This window comes from Engystomops pustulosus, chromosome 1 (assembly GCF_040894005.1).
Source record: "Engystomops pustulosus chromosome 1, aEngPut4.maternal, whole genome shotgun sequence".
NCBI classification, from domain to species: Eukaryota; Metazoa; Chordata; class Amphibia; order Anura; family Leptodactylidae; genus Engystomops; species Engystomops pustulosus.
The window spans coordinates 251060022-251077932 of NC_092411.1; the positions used below are offsets into that span (position 1 = coordinate 251060022).

At 39.6% G+C, this 17911-nt stretch overlaps 1 protein-coding gene across 5 annotated transcripts in view; it reads left to right on the plus strand.

Annotated features, from left to right (window-relative positions):
• Window positions 1-17911, plus strand: part of LNX1 (ligand of numb-protein X 1) — a 152934-nt gene that overhangs the window by 36760 nt on the left and 98263 nt on the right. The window contains exon 1 of one of the 5 annotated variants that reach the window (XM_072124335.1): window positions 8169-8640. The exons of the other annotated variants lie outside the window; for them this stretch is intronic. Within the exon in view, the coding sequence (XP_071980436.1) occupies window positions 8549-8640 (92 nt within the window). The 5' untranslated portion in view covers window positions 8169-8548. Of the gene's footprint in view, window positions 1-8168; window positions 8641-17911 lie in introns of those variants that run through there. 5 annotated transcript variants of the gene reach the window in all.

Consider the following 17911-nt stretch of genomic DNA (forward strand, 5'->3'; position numbering starts at 1 on the left):
GTCCATTTTAATAAAGCCTTGTATAATGTGACTATTCTGGAGTATTGTGCTTTTTATTTTAACTCAAAATGTATAAATATATTGACAACTGAGAGTTACCAATTTTTCCTTTCTTTGCCTGCACTGATTGGACAATGTCAGATTGTCTAGAGACGTCCCCCTAACTGATAACACCCAGCTGTCAATTTATTCATAAATATCCCGAAAAAAAATAACACAATATAAAGTGCTTGGAAAATATGTTCCAAACTTTTAATTTCTTATGGAATATAAGTCATCAGTAAAGCTGATCTATCAGGAACACTGACATGTTCTCTTCAAAGTGTATTTTGCTCTCAATAAAAGAGGAGCTGTCATTCTGCCACGCATGATCTCCTTACATAAGCTTCTTTTATCTCCTTCCAGTTGTTATCATCCTACTAACACCTCCTTTTCCCCTGGCTCCTAGTTCAGTCAAAAGTGTTGTCTGATGGTTGAGCAGTCATGAATCTCATGGGTCTGTTATTTTACGTCAGATATGAGGTGATCTGCGCAAATATGGTGTCCGCATAGTACTAATTGCTTTGTATCTTTGATTGTTACACTATAATGTAGACCAGTTATATATGAAGCTCTACACTAAACCATCTTGGATACATTATATTTCTAATGTACATTATTTATAGCATCTAAATTGACTTTTATTTATTCCTGATTGTAATCTGGAATTCTAGCTCCAGAATCGCACACAGATTATAACATCTGTACTACACTCTTACTTAGAATATGAGGTAGGGGCAAGTTTGGGACAATGTGCAACAGCTGCTGATGTTGTATACATAACATAAGAAACATGTTTTGTATAGCTGAGATCAAAATCTGTGGATTAATGTATAACATATATGTCAGAAAATGATCATTAATGATTATGGCCATTATGGAAACACATCAGACCAATTATGACAGAGCTGCTCTCCCCACCCCCCATCCACCACTAAAAGGAGCTTTTTGTATAGAGAAAATTACAAACATGACTAAGTCCTGGCACACACATGTTAGGCAAAGAAGAAAGGGTATGGGTCATCAAAGGTAGAAATCTGCTCTGCTATCCTAAGATGACATTGCTTTAAGAATTGATGTAAGATACAAAGCATCGAGTTGTGTTTCCTCATCCTTCTAATTTATAGTCGGCCTTTAAGTATATGTACAAATATTAAGGAAGTCAGCAAGAAAATGTACAGCAGAAGAGAGGACAAAGTGGGGAACATTTACTATTGAAGATGTAGCAGAATTCTGGAACAACATGTGCAAAATAAGAACTAGACTACATGCCTTACATTACAAGTATCAGTTGTTTGGGATACTTTATGCATCCTGTTTGACAATGAGGCAGGAGCGACAAAAGGTTGGGGGCCAGATGTGTATTATTATATGGTAGAGTGATTTATGAATGTTATACTGAAAGGGAAACTTAGCTGTCACCATTACCTATTGGTCATGATGTGATCCAGTGTTACCCACCTCCATCTACCTTGCATTGTAATCTTGTCATCTGAACAGATAAAATGTCATTCTCCGGAAAGACACCAGAAGCAAGTGTGAAAATTCTACACAACTAATACATATATGCCAGTGATATCCAAAATCCATGTCATAATTGGATGTTTTAATCAGCCTTTCTTAGAGATCTGGCTTTGTGGAATCAGCATAGTGTTTTTCCACGTATAATTGTACATTACAAAAGCTGTTCTTACCATCCACACATCAGCATCAGAGAGAGAGGGAATCAAGAGTCGAGAAAGTTCGATCTGTATCTCTTTTGCGGATCAATGTGATTTTCTCTAATGTGATCACATATATTGCTGACTTTACAGCATTTTCATAATCAACTATCATTCGGTGCTCATTATATTAACAGCTAAAGTGGGCAGCGTTTTAGGCAATGTGTTTCAATACATTAAAGGGGTATTCCCATTTTGGCAAATTATTGTTTTTATGATAAAGAGTTATACAGTTTTCTAATATACTTTCTGCATTAATTTTTCATTTTTCACAGTGTGCTAGATCTCTGCTTGTTGTCCTCCTATAGCAAGCTTCTATGTTTACTACTTGTGGACAGAAATCTGACCATGGTCACACAAGTGCACGGCTCATTATATTACAGACACTAATAAGAGCTCTGTGAAATAATGAGCAGTGCACCTGTGTGACCATGGTCAGATATCTGTCGCATTGTTAGTAAACATAGAAGAACAGCAAGCAGAGATCTAGAAATCCGTGAGGATTTGATACAGAAAGTATATTGGAAAATTGTATATCTTTTTATCATAAAAAGAATGACATAAATTTACTGTAATGGGAATACCCCTTTAAGTTGGTCTAAAACCACCTTCTACCATATATAAACAATAGTATGTTGCTGAATTAGTGCATTTCTTTATATCAACTCAAAAGTTTTTGACTTTTAATGTAAATTAGCTACTTGGTGCCACCGGTGCATGGCTGGTTCCCAGAGCACAGTTCTTGATTATCTCCCTGTCCTACCCCTCTGCTTTTGCAAATGCTACCTCTCTTATGCAAATTAAATTACTTGGTATTGTGAATACAACGGCACATTGATCCTGCACCTGGAAGAGGGCAGGACCTGTCCAAACTATATACATTTGTCATAAAGGTCTGTTTAACTTCAGCAGAAGGTGCAATGTCGTATCATAGGATTGGTTATGTATAGATCAGGAAAGTTATAGATTCCCTAAAATGGCCAATTTTCACCATGAACATTCTTTGGGTGGATTTTGTTTTAATAGAATATTTATAGGTAGAACAGAAAGTGATATGCAGTGAGTTTCCAGAGAATCTTTAAAGGAAGACTTTAAGGATGCATGCTGGACTGCTGCTTCATCCTGGCACGGGGAATTGGGACTTCTACCCTTGTGGTTTGTAGGTTTCCCAAACCTTGTCTATAAGCACCAATGAGAAGGACTCATACATAATAAGACTGCTTTACAGTGATTTTACAAAGAGTATCATCAGCCAAACCTGTCTTATGATGACGACTTGCCGACCTGCCGTTCCCATTTCGGTTCCGCGTCATAACACGGATATTTCACCGTATTGGCCAATCTGGCTAATTTATGCCCATGACTATGACTGGCCAGTCCCCCTGAGCGCTATTGAATATCTGAGGGATCTTTTGTTCTTGTGCGATATGAGCCACTACCTGTCTGGCAGCATCTTAATTCACTTTCTCTATGCAGAACATAAGCATGCCAAGTGTGCATGTATGGGGTGTTTAGGATTGTAGGAATAGCTGTCATCTGAGCAAGCCTTCGTCTGCCAGTGTGCTTGTTTGTATGGTTGGCCTTAGCTGTGGCAAAGATCATTTCCATAATGGAGATAATGAAATGCACTAGGTGTGCCCTGCAGAGATTACAGGGCGATTGTTTGCCACGGTTAAGCCGCATTATATAAAATGTTTATCATGTGATGTTAATATTCCATTCCTAATGAGCAATACCTAAGGTTAGCATGAAGATCTAATCTAGAAAACGCGCTGCAAACACCAGTAACACGTGCAACTGAAAAAATATCCTGTAGCCTAAAGACATGACACATGACAATGAATTACTATCTATGAATAAAATCCATTCCCGAATCGGAGAACATGGCTGGGAAATGGCTATTTTTAGCCCCTGTCTGATTATTGTTACAAATGTTCGCCTGCAGTTCAGAATACACAAAGCCGGTCCCTGCAAATGTAATTACAGGACAGATGGGCATGTTACAAGAAGAGCTTCCCATCCCATAATACACATATCCCCCTGGAGTATCCACTTGGATCTTATAGTATGTGTTTGTTTTTATGTACACCACCATTGATACAATTCTTTTTTGTGCATAGGAGAATCCACTATGTACATATTACCAGCTCCTCTGGACCATTATATTTATGGCTTAGACATCTTAATATCTTACTCTGTGAAGAATATTCCCTAAAGAGTAGTGTTGAGGTCATGGCCAAGTCAATCCGACTGCCTGTGTTTTCCTTGAAGATAACAAAGGAATCTTGAGTAGCATCATGTCCTTGTGTATTAACGCGAACTCTTGGCGCACATTATTTTTGGGTTTTCTTTTACAAAATCATTGGACAAATATTTTCAATATTAAAGATTTGTATAATGTACAGTATACGAGAGCTTATATAATGTGTTTACATGATGTAATATTCATTGTGAGCCTACATAATGTGCTTGTACAACTGGAATATTATCCCTGGTTGTGTAGGAGCTGATGCCCGTCTCTGCCTGTGTAGTGATGTGTGTAGACCCTTATTGGATGCTGCTGATGTCATGACCTATTTACAGCATAGCATCACACTATACAGTCTCCAGTTGTCTCTCCAATTGAAAAATGTAGCCGCAGTCTATATAATGGCATAATCCAATGCCATAAATTTGGATGTAATACCACTGGATGTAGACATCAACTTGTTATTTTAGACTGCATTAATAACAACCAGTAATAACATTATCTGAGGGGTGAAAGATTAAAAATTCTTTTTAGTCAAAGTTTATTTGTTGTAGCTTTTGGGTAAAGGAGAACATGTATGCGGTTGATTAAGAAAGAAGACTAAGAACCATCTATCTGCCATATTATTTCTCCATTTATGAACAACACTTGTTTTTGGCTTCAAAAAGTTTTCCAAGTTCTAATTATGGTAGGTATGATTCTAACATCCCCCCCAGCCCCCCCCCTGCCGGTGATGACATGATGAAGGCTAGGAGTATGGTAATTACATCTTATAACTCAGGCATCCTATAAACTTGATCACACTTCCATCATACATACTAATCAAAATGATATCAGCACTAATATTTTGAGAGTTAAGTAATTGCTGAGGGGCCCGTGGGACCTAAGGTTTGCCTTTGACACAGTCACAGCAGAGAGGTGAATGGAATTATTAAGGAAAGGTATGTGGCCGAAACCTATATTATGCTACATATTGATTTGAGGTGTAAGGCAATAGGGGTTGTGACCTGGGAGATAGGGGCTACTACCTCTTGTTGACCTTGTTACTGAACATAGAGAGAATCTCATCCACACGCCATTAATTTTACAGTAAAATCTTGGACCTGGCTTTATAACCCCAGCATCCTGGTTTGGGTAAGAGGAATTCTAGAGGAATTTCGGAGAGGAAGGGGTGGCCTATCACTCTTAATTTTGAGATATCTCTATTTCTACTCTACAGACCACCATACACATAACATGGTCTTCTAGTCCTGCCAACCTAGGTAATTTTTACATGTTTGTGTGGACTTTCATGACAACTGGTGAAACCCAAAGCTTGATACTGCCCTGTAGAGATAATACAGACAGAGAGGCCTTATGTATGTGTTCTGGCTCTTGACACACATGTATACAAGAACCTTTTCAAGACCTTTTAAGATGATCCAAACATCCTTAAACTGCAGAAGCTGACAGAAACCTCCACCCTCCTTTCCCAAGAAGATTGGTTCTAGTACTGTCATACCATTAATAAATATTTGAATTTGGGGGGGGGGGGGGCAGTGTTGATCCATTTCTTCCTATGTCTCACTATGTTCCTGCAGGTAGAGTTCAGAGAAATGGATTCTCCACTATTCCATCATGGTGAGCCTTACTTTTCTCTCCATGTGATGGGTGGCTTCACCGTGTGCTCCAGAGTACTGTCTGAAGCCGACCTGGTTTCTGCTAAAGACAAAAGAGTGTTTTCTTTAGACACTACAACTACAGATTTTGACAACCAGAACCAGTAACTATATATACTTGGGTGACAAATATGTCAGACAGAATCATATCCCTTCCAATGACCAAAAATATATCTAATAGAGTATGCAGGATTCTATATATAGTCTTTGGTTGTTAAAGTTTTTGGGATATATAAGACAAAACCCATGAAAGTTATAAGGTGCATACTGAGCACCTGTGCATAAGACCTAGACAGAAGAACTTAAATCGCTTCATTGAAGATTGTCAAGGTGGGATGAAACATTTTTGATTTTGAAGTTGAAGTGTTGCAAGCAGGAAAACTGGGCAAACAGAATCTGAGCAATTTTGAGGTCCAAATTCTGATGGCAACAGTAGATCTTGTGAAGTGAAACATATAGGGGCAGATTTATCAAGCAGTCTGAAAGTCAGAATATTTCCAGTTGCCCATGGCAACCAATCACAGCTCAGCTTTAATTTCACCAGTGCTCATGAATATTTTAAAGGGGAGCTGTGATTGGTTGCCATGGGCAATTGGAAATATTCTGACTTTCAGACTGCTTGATAAATCTGCCCCATAGTGTCAAGAACCTACTAAACCATGGTGGAACAAAGAGACAATGGTGAACGGGCAACAGAATATATTACGGTATAAAGTTGGTCGTGGTTGATCAATGTACAGTTTGGAAAACTGGATTTTATGCAAAGATATCCATAAAGTTGACTTTAGTGCTTATTCATTCAGTTTTTATTAATGTGTTTGGTGTGTGGTTGAACCATTATACAGATTTTTCAAGAACTTTCTAAAACTTTAAAAAAAATGAGAGCACACTGGTGGCATCCATATGCAACATCCCCCACCGGGGCCTAGCCCTTGAGGTGAGGCCTGGAGACAGCCGGGGCCCGCTGTACCGGAGTGGCTGGCGGTTGCGGCCTAAGCACGCTATGGTCACGGTGCTTGGTACGGGGTAACCGGAGGGCTGTCCTACAGCCTGGCAGGTCTCCAGCAGGGTGGTGTTGACAAGAAAAGATGAGGGAGAGGCTGCTATAGCGGATCTCCCTGGGGCAACCCCTTAATGTCCCGAGTGTGAGTCTCTGGGTGATGGACAGGGTGCCGGTGATGAAGGCAGCCGTATTAGCAGGGACCAGATGGAGACAGAAGTTGAAGAAAACAACTTACAGTTCTTTATTTGAACCGGCAGGAACCGCAGCAACGTGCCTTTAACAGGTAGATGGAGTGCTGAGATGTGAGTTGGAGGGAGCCTCAGGAGATAGTTCACCAGCCTGGATGTAGAGGGCAGGCTGGGAGGCAGCTGTGTCCTGGTAGGAAGCTTCAGCTTGTCCTGTAGGGCTTCAGGTATCACCTTTAAAGGTAAGATAATACCCCTTTCCTCACTACACTAACCCTAGTCTATTAGCTCCACTCTTCAGAGGCAGGGGCTAGGCTCTTCCTGCTCTGGTATGGGCTAGACAGAGATTACTCACTCACTCACTGATCTCTAAGATTCTCCTCTTCTCATGAATCTCTCTGAGAGAACTCCAGAAAAGACTAACTCCAGAACATTCCTGGCCAGGGGGTTTTATTACCTCCCTTTGGTCAGGTGGTGGCTGCTCCTCCAATCACATCTCAGCTTACAAAGGACAGGATGTAACACATATCATTGGATAACAGCATCTTGCATTATACAAAATACTTAACCTCTGCCTTGCCAGGCAGGATTCACCACTGCAATACCCCTATGTCCTATCAGAACCATGTTGTGTAATGGGATTACATGCAGGTGGGACGTATTCGCAAACCCTCCCTCGCCATTGCATCGGCGAGGGTGTTGCACATACTTGGCAGACATTTTTTTAATTGACCCATATACAATTACATATACAATCTCAAGATTTAAAGGACACCGAGTTGAAGATAGTATATTTCTCTGTAAATTTTTTGCCATGTTTGAAAAAAGAAAAAAAAAAGATTCATGCAAACGATTTGTGTTCACCCATGTTGAATGTGGGTAACATCTTCATGTGGAATTTGTGTGGACAATATCAGGATTAGTCACAATTATCACTAGAACCTTTGCTTTTCTAGTCCAAAATATAAAAGCTAAAGTAAAGTTGTTGTGAATTCTACAATACCAGGCTTATTATTTGGCAGCTGTATGTTCTGTTTTTCAGTATCTCTCTTCTTTGTGACCACAAGCTCTTGTGTAGAGTGACATGGATTTCAATGGCTGAACTGAATTAACCAATTCATGTCTTGCTAGCCTAACGCTGCACATAACGATCCACTTTGACATTTCACGTCCCTCTGCGTGAACTCTGTGTCTTTAAAGGGATTGTATTGTGAGAGCAATATATGTAAATGACAGTCTAGGCATTGTACGGCATCAGAGTCAACCCTCTTTGGCTTCCTAAGCTCTCACAACCCATCTGCTTGTAGCCAGTGATGTAAATGTACCAGCTGTTTGTAAAGAGCCACTCTGTGTAGTGCAGGAGGCTGGTCCCTTTACCTTACATCAGCCTGTTTCCCAGCATAAGTCACTGTCTCGCCATCCATGCTGGCTGCATTGTCTCTAAACCTTCCACATCTCTACCAATCTGACATCCAAATGAACTAATCCTCTTACATTTCAATGATTTTTTTTTCTCTCCAGCATTTGCTTTAGTATGAAATTTCAATCAGATTCATGATGTGCTACATCTGATTTAACCAAGAAGCGAACCATCTGAAAAATAACACTTATCTATCATAGAAGCTGGAAGCCTTTCTTGTAATAGCAGCAAAGAAATTGGTTGAGGAGGAAGCCATATCCACGCTGTGCTCAAAATGAAGGCTCTTCTGTTATTGGTTCTACCTTGGCTAAGCCCTGCCAACTATATAGACAATATGGGCAATCTACATTTCCTCTATTCTGAACTGTGAGTACTCACAGTGAACCTGTATGTGTGTCTGTGTGTTCTGTCCACCTATGTGTTACTACTTGACGGAATCCTCGAAGGTAAAGTGTCTTTTATACTTTACGTACGTAGGTCATAAAGTAAAGACTTGCACACATTAAAGCGGAACCACCTGCAATAAAGTCTTACGTTGTGATTGTTGTGTGGGTTGTTGGGTGTTTTGTGCTTGTGCAGTGGCTAACAATGAGTTAAAACTCTAGGGACTGTGTTAGTTCTTGACGTGCAGCAGCCATACAGAGATCTGGGCTCAGATGAGTCAGGATACACTTGCTCCGACCTTCATTGAATGGCATTGCATTGCATGAGTATTCTTTTGTACGCTGAGATCTGACTGTCGTGCAGTATTTGTATTTCTTTTTGCTTTTGATTCATTTTATACCATTATTTTTAAATACACCCCTTTCCCTTTAAGAAGCCTCATTTGTATGCCTGGGAATTGTAATTAGCCTCCTTCCATTGCAGAATCTTAGCGTTTGCTCATGAATTAGCAATGAAAAAAAATTCATCTGTTTGCTGGCAGCGAGACGATCCATTTCTTTAGAGATTAACATGGATGAACTGTTAAGTGTCCGGGATTTGTATTTGTGTGAAATGCCTTTATGATAAATTCATCTCTCCGGTGACTTTTGTTTACTGCAAAAAGCATGAATAATGTAGGCCATAATTGTAATAACCTTTCATCCGGTGACTAAGCATCGAGATGATGGATTAGTCCTGCTGACTGCAACGACTGGGTTAAGATGTCATTACGGTACACTTGGAACCCAGATCACAACTTAAGAGCGAGCGCCTGGTCCTACCCATGAGCTTGTCGTAGATGTCTCGTGACGTCTATGCACCGGGTTAATCGTTAATTAATATCTCAGTAATTGCTGGTGACATGGCTGACTATGATACGGTACAAGCCTTGCCGCTCCTTTAATTAGCCTCCGCAAAGTCTGAATCAACAGATATTCCATGTCACGTGTCCTTATGTTTACATTTAGTGATCCACATTGGAGATAGTATGAGGCACAGGCACGTATAGGTGTAAACGTTGTAATAATCCCACATCCCAGACACAGATTAAAGATTATCCAGCACACAGTGGACTCCACTGTGTCAACAGATTAGTAAGTGAATGGCCTGTCAGGGGAATTATAATGGAATAATCAAATAGAAGAAATACTAAATCCCAAATCCACAGATCACATAGTTAATGATCTGCTGTTATGTAAAAGTTTTGATAGGAAGACATCTTTCTGCACTTGCTGTCGATCATCCCAAAAATACAGTTATCCCACACTTGACAACCTTGAAGGATTATCAGGAATGTAACAATAGAAAATCACTTCTCTTCTTGATTCTCAGAAGGGTAAAGGGAGTCTGGGATCTACTTAGCAGAAGATGAGATCTTGAAGAAGAAGGAGACCCATCAGGACATCCCTTTAATTATTCTCTAGATTGATTCTGTTGGTCATGTATATTTCATGCATGGTAGTAGTTTTTCACTATTGCATAAAAGACAAGTCATCTCATAGTAATAAAAGGATTTGGTTCAAAATGAGGAACTGTCCCTTCAAATCAAGGAACACATGATTGGTGGACATTTGCCAATTGCCTTTCCCCTGGAATGAAGACGTTGTGTGGCTGTTTTCCTTTCTTTATGGGGCACTTTGGTTGACACTGTTTATGGGGTACTCTCTGGCTGACGCTGCTTGTTGGTCACTCTCTGGCTGACGCTGCTTGCTGATAATTTTCTGGCTGTTTTTTGTTTTTGGTCATTCTCTGGCTGACGCTGCTTGTTGGTCACTCTCTGGCTGACGCTGCTTGCTGATAATTTTCTGGCTATTTTTTGTTTTTGGTCATTCTCTGGCTGACGCTGCTTGTTGGTCACTCTCTGGCTGACGCTGCTTGCTGATAATTTTCTGGCTGTTTTTTGTTTTTGGTCATTCTCTGGCTGACGCTGCTTGTTGGTCTTTCTCTGGCTGTTTTTTTCCTTTTGGTCATTCTTTGGCTGACACTGCTTTGTGGCCATTCTCTGGGGCACTCTTGTTTTTATTGGGAACTCTCCAGCATGCATCACCTAGGGTCAGTCTTTGGCTACCACTGTTTAAGCATCTTTGGTTCAATTAATTGCAACCATCATTATGTTGATATGCCATTGTTTATTTGTAGGGGGAATTGGAATTGCACCAGTTGCAAGAATGGAGGATTCTATTCCTTTATTCCCTACAGTTGGTTGCAAATGGGAAGAGGTTAATGGAACAGTAGCTGAATATGCATCAACCTTCCCATACAAAGGTGTGGGTTACACAATACCAAGTGATCCAATGTACCAGTCATCCTTGATATAAAAGCACATATTTGGTGCAATGTTCACGATCCCAATCGCAAACAAAGAACTCCTTCAATCTTTCAATCTGTACAATTTTACAGCAAATAAAGCAAATAAAGATAGCCATGACAGGACCTTTGGATCTTTGTTGAACCTTTGGAATAGGATTGTTGTTGATAAAATGGATGGGAGTGTGCGATATTAATGTATTATTATACCTACGGTATGTGGCCTTCTTTAAGATCATTTGTCCCAATTTTTTTACATCCTATTTTACAATGATTTATATAGGAATATAAGATAGATAGAATTAATAGAATGTAACCTTAGCCCCCACAGATTAGACAGGAATCTCAGATCCTGTGGGTTAAGTCCAAGGTTGGTTCACCTGTCTTAACCTTTAAACTGTGAGTGGGACTGCCGAAGAGATTCTGAGCACTGCACTTGACCATCTCTGGCAGTCTTATAGAGTCAATGGGATGTACTTATTATTAGGTCAGCTCCTTGGGACAGTTCTCTTTCTATTTTTAGAGCTCTGCTAAAAATCAGATTAGTGGCTTTGTCCCTTTAATAAATGTTCTTATGATATACTTTCTGTCTGGGATTTTTTGGGCGAGTTTACTGGAGTTACTGGAGACTTTTTTGAGACCTTTTGGAAAAAAGTCCCAAGTCACGAATCTGGCATTGAATGGTGCAATAGCAGTAGTTCTATGTTTTACGGCGGATTAATGAAGTGGCGCATATAGTCCTGTAAGACTTTTTAGTAGTGAAAACCTCAGTGCCACTCTTTTGAGACTTTTTTAATGCCAAAAAAGCCCAGGAAAACCAATGATAAATAACCCCCACCTGTGCATTCAGACAGGAATACAAGAGACCCTCTACTTCTGAGGACCTAATTTCTAAGGACCCTGGCAGTTGGACCTCCACCGATGAGGCACTTTAATGTGTGGAAAATCACATTAAATGATGTCTTTTTGTCTCACTGAGCCACTTCTCTGAGAATTGCAAGCACATGGGAATAACACCAGAGTCTTTAGACTATAGCACGAAGACTATTTACATACAGATTCTACCTGTCTCAGTCTCTGTTGCTGTGCAGAGATTTTCAGGTTACATGACGAGCCAAAGGCACGTGATTGGCCTCTATGTACTGCACATGTGCTAGACTTCTCTGTCCATTAGCTTTCAATGGAGGAAGATAATGGGGCTTATTTACTAGGGGTCCGCGGACGCACTTTCGTCAGACTTTCCAACATTTTCCGATTTTGCACGGCTGTGACAGGTATTTAACAGGGGATTGTGTGGCACACGATTGAATTTTGGCGCAGCTGCACTGGCTTTCAGGTGACAGAAATCAGGGGGTGGGCAGTCGGACGATCCAACTGATTCGGACTGATCGTGGGATTTAACTTTCAAATTGTGTCGCAGGAGCAAGCACTAACATGCACCAGGAAAAAGGTTGTGAACTCCGGTGGACCTGAGCGGGGAAGCGATGCATGCAGGATATCGAGTGCACAATCTTAGTGAATCGCGGCAGAGTGCATTATCGGCGGACAATGCACTTTTCTATGAACTCCTCCGGAAGGGTAAGTAACTGTGCCGCAATGTATAGGATAATGTCAAGAAGACATAACTTCCCAATTTAAGGGATCAGAACTGAACTTGTACGAAGATTATATTAGTAGACTGCACAAATGACGTTACCAACCCCCTTTAATTATCTAGTCAAAGGGTCAGACAGGGACAGGAACCATAATGAATATTCATGGGCAGCCATTCTGACTAATAAACATCGATAAGATGGATGACGGATAGATAGCGTGGAGTAAAATTAATTAAAGATGATATCCCTTCAGTTATTTCTTATGTCTGCTAAACGCATAGACCATTTATAATAAAGAACTACAAGCACAATCACTTGCCATTCCACCAGAAGATAAGTATTTCAATTTTTTTTACATGGACTTCATGCATTTTACCCATGCCTAATAAATTCAATGGTGCAGCGAGCACCTCTACAATTTCATCTATTCAATACATTGTATGGATATTAGAAAATAATTCTGAGAACATAATTGTTTAAGATTTAAAGTGTTGGTATTCACTATCATATCCAAATTTTATTTTATTAATTTAATTCATTTTATTCTAATTGTGTGGACCTACATGAAAGATTTAGAGCTATTTTCAAAGGTGTTGTATATCCCGATAGTCACCGGGAATTTTGACTTCTCTGCAAGGCAACCACCAGGTTGCTACCTCTTGTATTTGTCTTGATGTAGAGACAGTTGACCTCAAATTAACCAGCATAGGTCCAGTGGAAAGGATAGAATAATACCTAATAATACCCCTTAGAGGGGGCATGATGACAGATTATAAACTCTACAAACACTTAGTTCCGCCCACTTCCAGGCCTGTTCTGCAGGATGTCAATGGCTGGAAAAGATTGGTGAGACGTGGCACCTGATTATCATTTAATCATCAAATAAACAACTTCCGAGTAAATGTCGTAACTTGGCTTATGACTTAAAGGGTGCACGTACACACATACCACTAGCACTACGTTTACAGGGAGTGGGCCCCGGCTCAATCGCATATGCTTTGCTATGCACCTTGCATTAAAACAATGCAAGGCACCAGGTTTTGGTTACCGATCACTTGCGTTTCCGTTTGTAAACTCAGCGCTAGCTGTACACGTGAGGTACGTGTAAGGCTGCATTCACATGTTGGGTTTCAATTCAAATAATACAAGACACCTGGTCCTCGTTGCTAAGCAAAACACATATGCAATCGGGCCCAACACCCTCTGCATGTGAATTACATTTCCAAAAGCAATTGAAACACAAAGTGTTGTCGCAGCCCTAGTGACCTAGGCTCAAAACTCATGAGTCTGGTGTTCCTGATCAACTCCATGACTGGAATACTCCCAGGTCCTGTGGCTACAAAAGAATATCAAATTAACCTCCAGGCTCGACAGGTAGTATGCGATGATTTGCTGTAATTGTCATTTTGTACATCATGTCCAAATTCCTCCACTTTGGCATTGTCGGTCCAAAAAAATTGAAAAGTGCCATTGTAGCTGTGTTCTTTAAATGTACAGAACAGTGGTCTTAAAATTCTTACTAATCGTTCCATGTTGGCTTCTATAAAATCATCTTTAATAACTTGCACTAGGATCAGGGCACAGGCTGTAGTAAATTTAGTGGGCAGGGTCATCCTTGTACCCTGCTCCATCACGCCCACTTTTTCAAAAATTTACAAACAGGAGATCTGGTGTACAAAGCATGATAAATGACTCATCATTTTTTCTCTTTAGCATTGTGTTTAAGCACAACAGACTGGCAAACTGCCAAAACAACTGGTTTGGAGGTGGTCATACTTGCTGATAATCAATTAATGAAAGGCATTCAATGATTAGCACCTGTATGAACCTAAGGACCAGATGTTTCTGTCCTGATATGAGAAGCAATGTAATTTAAAGACTTTTTCTTATGACTGCATGTCAGCATTTAATTTATGTTTCTGAAGATGAAAGGTTGGTTAAGCTGTGATGGTAATTGATATTAATTAATACATTTCTGTAATCCTGTTTACACATTTAACCACTGACTTTGTAAAATTGCTAACTAGCCTCCCGTGAAAACCATCTGAAAAGTTGACATAAGATATTTCATATTTTCTCACTCCTTGCAGTAGAAGCACACGCGAGCCTAATTACCTTTTGGAAAGGAAGCCATTCCAGCTGCTAGTGTTGTGGCACATAGACTTCATTTGTGCACCTTTCACACAGTCCCTTATTAATTGCGTGGGTAGACTTTTACTTCAGCGCTTGTCTGGTACATTGATAAGCCCATGAATACGGGAATACTAAGTCTTCGTTTTGAAGTTGCCATATTAAATATAGAAGATTTCCTGCACTTTTATCCTGAGTCCGTGGGAGAGATCCTGCACATCTTTCCCTATAAAAACAAGCACTAGAAAAAAGCATCCTATCTAACTAGTTCATCTGAGTAACAGAATTGCTTTGAGTTCAAATGCACTATAATTTTTCACTCTGTTTTTATAGGAAAGTTCATAAATCAGATATGATGAAGCCAGACATGGGATGAAAAATGGCAGGGAAATTATTCACCTTAAAGAAAATCTACCACAAGGATTGTAAACCAAACACACTTACATACTGGTGTGTGCCCCCTCTGACAGGATCTGCTCTTTTTTAAACTCCTTATGCCCTTGTTTTTACGGAAAAAAAATTTCTTTCAAATTATGCAAATGAGCCTGAGGGGCTCTGGGTTCAATTAACAGCTATGGTGTCCAGAGCCTTTTAATACCTGTTTTTGTAGAAACAAGAGCATACAAAACTAAAAGAAGAGCGGAACCTGCCACAGGGGGGCCACACCAGCATGTAAGTGTGCTTGGGTTACAATACTTGATCCTGGTTGTATATTTCCTTTAAACAAAGAAGGACAAACAAATATTTCAATAATATTGAGGTAGGCTGAATGGCTTTAAAAAAATGCATGCAAAACTTATAGTAATACTATACTTATAGTACCTACATAGAAAACCTGCTCTCTCAGGCTTAAGTTAATAAAAAGAAATATAAAAATTGTAGATGCTCAACTCCTAAAACAGTCATCAAGATGAAGATGGTGCAGAAGATTATCACTTCTCACCACCCTTTGGATGGGAATAGTATCCTAGTATCCTATTTCCAAATTGAGCTGCAGACTCTGATCAACCTTCGTGTCTAAACGACATCAGGAGGACACAAAGCGCAGATGATACTGGTATAGAAATAATATACCCTTTATGATGGTACCTTTTATATTATATTCAAATGGAGATCTAAAAGCATACATTATTAAAAAAAAATAGTTGACCGGAGTCTGCAGATCCATTTGGATAAGGAGAATTAGACACTGGAAGGATACCCTGGTGAGAATTAATAGCACAGAAGGTTATCTCTAGTCTGTGTGGCTCAACTTCTTTTCCCATTTGGACAATTGTCCATGCTTCTATAAATATGTGAATCAAAGCCCCAAGTTAAAAGATCCAGAGAATTAATATTTTGCAATGTAATAATATATAGTATATAAAATATACCATTTAACTAAGTTCTGCTGAGTTGATGGGAAATTTGTTTTTAAAGGTGGTATTTTGCCATAATCCTTTGGATAGAAGATATCTATTGACTGTCCAACATCTCGCAACCCCACCAATCATCCGTATCATGTAGAAGTGACACTCTAGTGAGCACCACTTCTCATGTCAGTGGCCTCACATCCATTGATCACATGGCCTATTTACAGCTCAGTCCCATTCAAGTCGTTTAGAATCTACTCAGCTTCTCATGCTTCCTATAGATAGGACATTGGTCCACCATACAGTGGCAGGAGCCAAGCACCTTGTAAGCAATCTTTTTTTTCGTCCTGTTTTCACATTCCCTAATAGCTGAGCCCATTGATGGGTTGGTTCTCAAGCAAAAATTTGGAACAAGGGACAGCCATGAAGAAGATTTTCCCAAGAAAAGAGAAACCACATAATCCAGCTCTCCGACAATAAAAATTACTTCAAGTTGACAATTGGAGGAATATGAAATAAAGTCCATCCAGGTAAAATATTGGAGACCACAAGTCTGCTCATCACAAGGTCTTGCAGGACAAACACAGTAGTGTTTCATAATTTTAAGATGACTCTCTGCAACGTGCATTACTCAATGCACGGTGAAGACGCCTTGACTGCGATATCATCATGCAAAGCATTAGCTCCAGTTTACAAAAAGTGAACAGTGGAAGATTGGAAGATTGGTAATTGGAGCAATGAGATGAAAGTCAATAAATTGGGCTATAGTGGGTGCACATGGGTCTGGAAGAATCAAGGGAAAAGAGGATTAACAGATTGAGAACTAGAAGGCATTATCAAGTATGTACCAACATTGGGAACATGTACAAAAAACCTGGAACCAGACTTTTGTTGAAGCATGCTTTAGAGCATGCCCACAAGCATTCAGACGATGTTGAAATCAAATGTGGATTTACGAATGATTAATTTTAAAAAATTGTTAAAATTAAAATCTAGATTTTTAAAAAGCAAAGCTGTTACATTGTAGGTACGTCACAAGAATCTGCATAACTAAGCATATGCTAAATAGTTACAGGTCAATTTTGCGTATGAGATGGCCAAGATCTTTATCTACAAAATAATGGTAGTCTCATGTTCAAAGCTGTTGTGGATGGTGCGTTATGAAACTTTAAAGTCAAACAGCTCAATACACTTTTGCTTGTCAGTGTATATTATTTAGGAGCGAAGTGAGGCTCACAGTAGTTATTCAGGGGCAAAATATTGTATGTGACTGTGGTATTTTTAGAGTAACAGTGTGGAGTAAAATGAAAATTAAGCCTTTTCTAACCACTGATTTTAATAGTAATAATGTGATACGTGTCTTAATCATGTTGTTTAGTCTGACTCTTGCGGTTAAAAACATCCTGCCTTAAATCTTCCATTTCAAGTGGTTGTTTTCAATCTAGAATGAAAGGAATTTCCTACTGTAGCTGTAAGAATATTGCATTTTGGAAAGCTGGTCAGTTTAACTGGATTAGACATCTGCAAAGGCATGCTGTTCCCGTCATATGTAAAGAGAGGGAACTGGATTTGTTTTCAATATGTCTGGATCCAGTCTGTCAGCACATTTTATACTAACTATTTGTTGCAACATGCAGGACACAAGCACCAAAGTCCCTCAAGACGCCATCATGTTTACTACTGATGGCCTAAGGTCACCAATGACTCCTTAGATGATGTGTGTGATTTCTTCAGAGGATAACAAATACAGTAAATGGTTTTGAAGGGAGAGCAAAACAGAAATTTGAATAGTTTTGGCCCAGTATTTTCCTTTGTTGCTTATGAAAAAGT